This window comes from Marmota marmota, unplaced genomic scaffold, assembly GCF_001458135.2.
Source record: "Marmota marmota marmota unplaced genomic scaffold, marMar, whole genome shotgun sequence".
In the NCBI taxonomy this organism is placed as follows: Eukaryota; Metazoa; Chordata; class Mammalia; order Rodentia; family Sciuridae; genus Marmota; species Marmota marmota.
In genome coordinates this window covers 29023-32422 of record NW_026009156.1, presented here as the reverse complement: position 1 = coordinate 32422, position 3400 = coordinate 29023, and the positions used below count along the sequence as shown (strand labels likewise).

Genomic DNA, 3400 nt, shown 5'->3' with positions numbered 1-3400 from the left:
TATTGTCAAATCTTACCCTTCCCATCTTGCTCTGATCTCCTTATAGATACCCTACCCAAGGGGTAGGATTCCTGTTCCTCACATTTGAGACTGAGATTCAGCCACTGAAACAAAACTGGTCATTACTCAGAAATGGACAGGCAGGAATGAAACTGCAGAATCAAGTCAGGACTATGGCCATGCATGGGACATCCTGTTCCCTCCCTGAGCCTTCTTCACAGTGACCCATGGATGGTCTGTGACACATGCTGAGTGGCCTGGGAGTGACAGACATACTGGTGCAATTTGATTCTGCATATGCTACAACAGATTCACAGGGGAGGGACAGAAACATGGCTGTCTCTGAGGAGACCCCACAACAACAACCATAGCGAGTGTTTCTTGGTGTGGTCAGAATTGTTTCCTATCATTAAAGAGATCTTGAAGGATAGGCACCAGCAGAGGGCACTGTGGGGTGGCCCACCCTTGAGGTTCACAGTGACATTTTACCGGAGATACAGTGTTATCTCACTAGAGACACTGAAGATCCTGCAGCTGACAGAGATGATGGAGTTCAATAGATCTTACTCTCCTGGGCAATTGAGGATAGTCAATTCAAGTTCCTGATTCTCAAGAAATCTAAGGCAGGAAATTTTCATTCCCAGAGCTGAACTCTTCAGCAGAGGGCTGCAGGAGTGTACAGAATCCAGTACAGGCCAGATATGGCTGAGGAGAGAGGCAGGTGCCAGAAGCAGATTTGCATTGAGGACTTCCTCTCTCTGAGACAAGGAGGGACATAAAAGCAGTCTGGAGGAGCCAGGCCCAGTGCTGGAGTCTGAGGAGGGAGTTCTCTGGGGCACCTCCACTATGGCCTGGACTCTGCTTCTGCTTACCCTCCTCAATCAGGGTAAAAGTGTGGTATTTACTGAGAAGGGCTCTTGGGAGCATCTGGGTTGATATTTTCCCTACTCATGCTCAGGTTTAGCAGACCAAGCATTGATTCAACATAGAGCGTGTTTCCCTTTTTCCAGGTTTCTGGGCCCAGTCTGCTCTGACTCAGTCTCCCTCAGTCTCTGGAACTCCGGGACAGTCAGTCACCATCTCCTGTGCTGGAACCAGCAATGACTTTTGGAAATATAATCATGTGTCCTGGTTCCAAAGTCATCCAGGAACAACCCATAAACTCATGATTCACGGTGTTAGTAGTCGGCCCACAGGGATCCCTGCTCGCTTTTCTGGCTCCAAGACTGGCACCAAAGCCTCTCTGACCATCTCTGGGCTGCAGCTGGAGGATGAGGCTGATTACTACTGCTGTTCATATGCAGGCAATTACAATTGCCACAGTGGGCCAAATTGAAGGAGAAGTGAGACCAAAACCTCTGCAAAGCTTAGAAGCTGTGTCTTGCTCTGAAGATGCTTCCTCAACTTAGTATAGAGATTTCTTCCTGCAACATGAACTAGAAATTTAGTTTCTTTCAGCTCCTCTCCTTTCTCATAGCAAAATAACACACAAAATGTAGCCCTTGTTTTTAAGTTCTTGGGACAGTGACAGCTTACTTTGCTCCGGTGATGTGGTCTCTCTAATCCTTTGTCTAATGAAAGAGAAAGTCAATTCCATGCCTGTAGATGCAATTCCTCCAGTTCTCAGTGAAATCACAAGTCCCTCAGGTTAATGTATGTGAGTTTTCTCCTAGTTAGGATGGCTGTTATGTAAATTTCTCCTTTTTTCCATTAATGAAAGAAATATTTGGAGGGTGAAACACTCGCTAAATTCTCAGGGATTCTCAATGTTTATGAGTTCCACAGTGTGCAACCAAATTCCTAGAAGGAACCCCTGTTAGAATGAAAGATTAATTCCATATACAGACATATGATCCTCAAATTACAGTGGAATAACATCCTGACAAACCCTTGTACATAAAAAATACAATTAAAAATGTATCTTAATATCTATATCTTCCATTGCACCTAAGCTACTGAATGCCATTGCTTAGTAACTGCATATACTATGGAATATAGGGATTTTTTGCCCTCATGATTACAAAGCTTACTGGAGCTGCAACTCCCCCAAACCTCAGTCAAGGTTCAAAACACATGAAAATTCCCTGGGAAAAGATCAAAATTGAAAACTGGAAGTATGTTTTCTATCAGATGCCTATCACCCTCCCACCATAATAAAGTGGAAAAATCTTAAGTCAAGCCATTGTAAAGTGGCCACAATATTGAGAATGGATATGAAAAAACATAGTATGAATTTTACTCACACACACACACACACACACACACACTTGTATTTGACTATATTTTCAGGTATTCTTTGAACAGATGGGTACAGGCCCCAGACAACACAAGATGGTAATCAACCTTCATCAATTTGCCAGAATTTTTCCAATATTAACAATGAAACGTCTGCTTTCTGACATCTTACATGCCAACCCCAGTAAATTTCTATATCTTCCATTGCACTTTGTGTCTTCTGGATGTGAAGATTCAAAGTGCCTCAACATCTTCCCATGTTCTCCTCAATAATTAAACTATATATGCACAAATTTTTGAAAAATATGTGAAAATGGTTACTTTCTATATGACAATTTGAATGTTTGAAGTTTTCATATTTCAAAATGCCTACCAGTGTTTCACTCTTAAATGCCATAGGGGACTCAGCTCTCAGGGCAATTCCCATTCTCCCCAGGGAATTTCCTGGCTAAGAGCCAAGGATACATTCTTGCCTCTTCCTTGGACCTCCCAGGAATTCAGTTGCATCTTTCCTTTTTATCCACCTTCTGCCTGGTTCAGCCCTGGACTTGATGGAGGTGCAAAGAAGAAGGTCCAGGTTTCCACTTGAGCTTCATCAAAGCAGCATGAGGTTATAGTGCTAGGGCATTGGATCTCTTTATCTTTTCATTTTCTTTGTTCATGGATTCAGGGAGATTTTCCAACACCAAAATAGGAGCTTCTTTCATCTTGTCTTGAGATATATAAAATCTCTACCTCCCACAATGGAATATTACTCAGCCTCCAAAGAAAATGAAATTATGGCATTTCAAGGTAAATGGATGGAACTGGAGAACATAATGCTATGTAAAGTAAGCCAGTCCCCCAAATCCAAAAGCCAAATATTTTCTCTGATAAGTAGATGATGATCCATAGTGGGGATGAGGGTGGGTAGAAAGAATAAAGGAACTGTGGATTGTACAGAGGGGTTGAGGGGAGGGGTGGGACTGTGGGTATGGGAAGGACAGTAGAATGAGATGGATATTATTACCCTATGTATATGGTATGATTACACTACTGGTGTGACTCTGCACCATATACAGACAGAGGAATGAGAAGCTGTGCTCCACTTGTGTACAATGTGTCAAAATGCATTCTACAGTCATGTATAACTAATTAGAATAAATTTAAAAACTTGCTCTGCTAA

General features: G+C 42.4%; 1 gene segment (V, D, J or C); it reads left to right on the top strand.

Annotated features, from left to right (window-relative positions):
• Nucleotides 1-794: 794 nt before the first annotated feature.
• LOC107133815 lies at nucleotides 795-1336 on the top strand. The segment is given in 2 exon segments: nucleotides 795-886; nucleotides 1011-1336. Coding segments are annotated over 2 exon segments (366 nt in total).
• Nucleotides 1337-3400: the final 2064 nt, after the last annotated feature.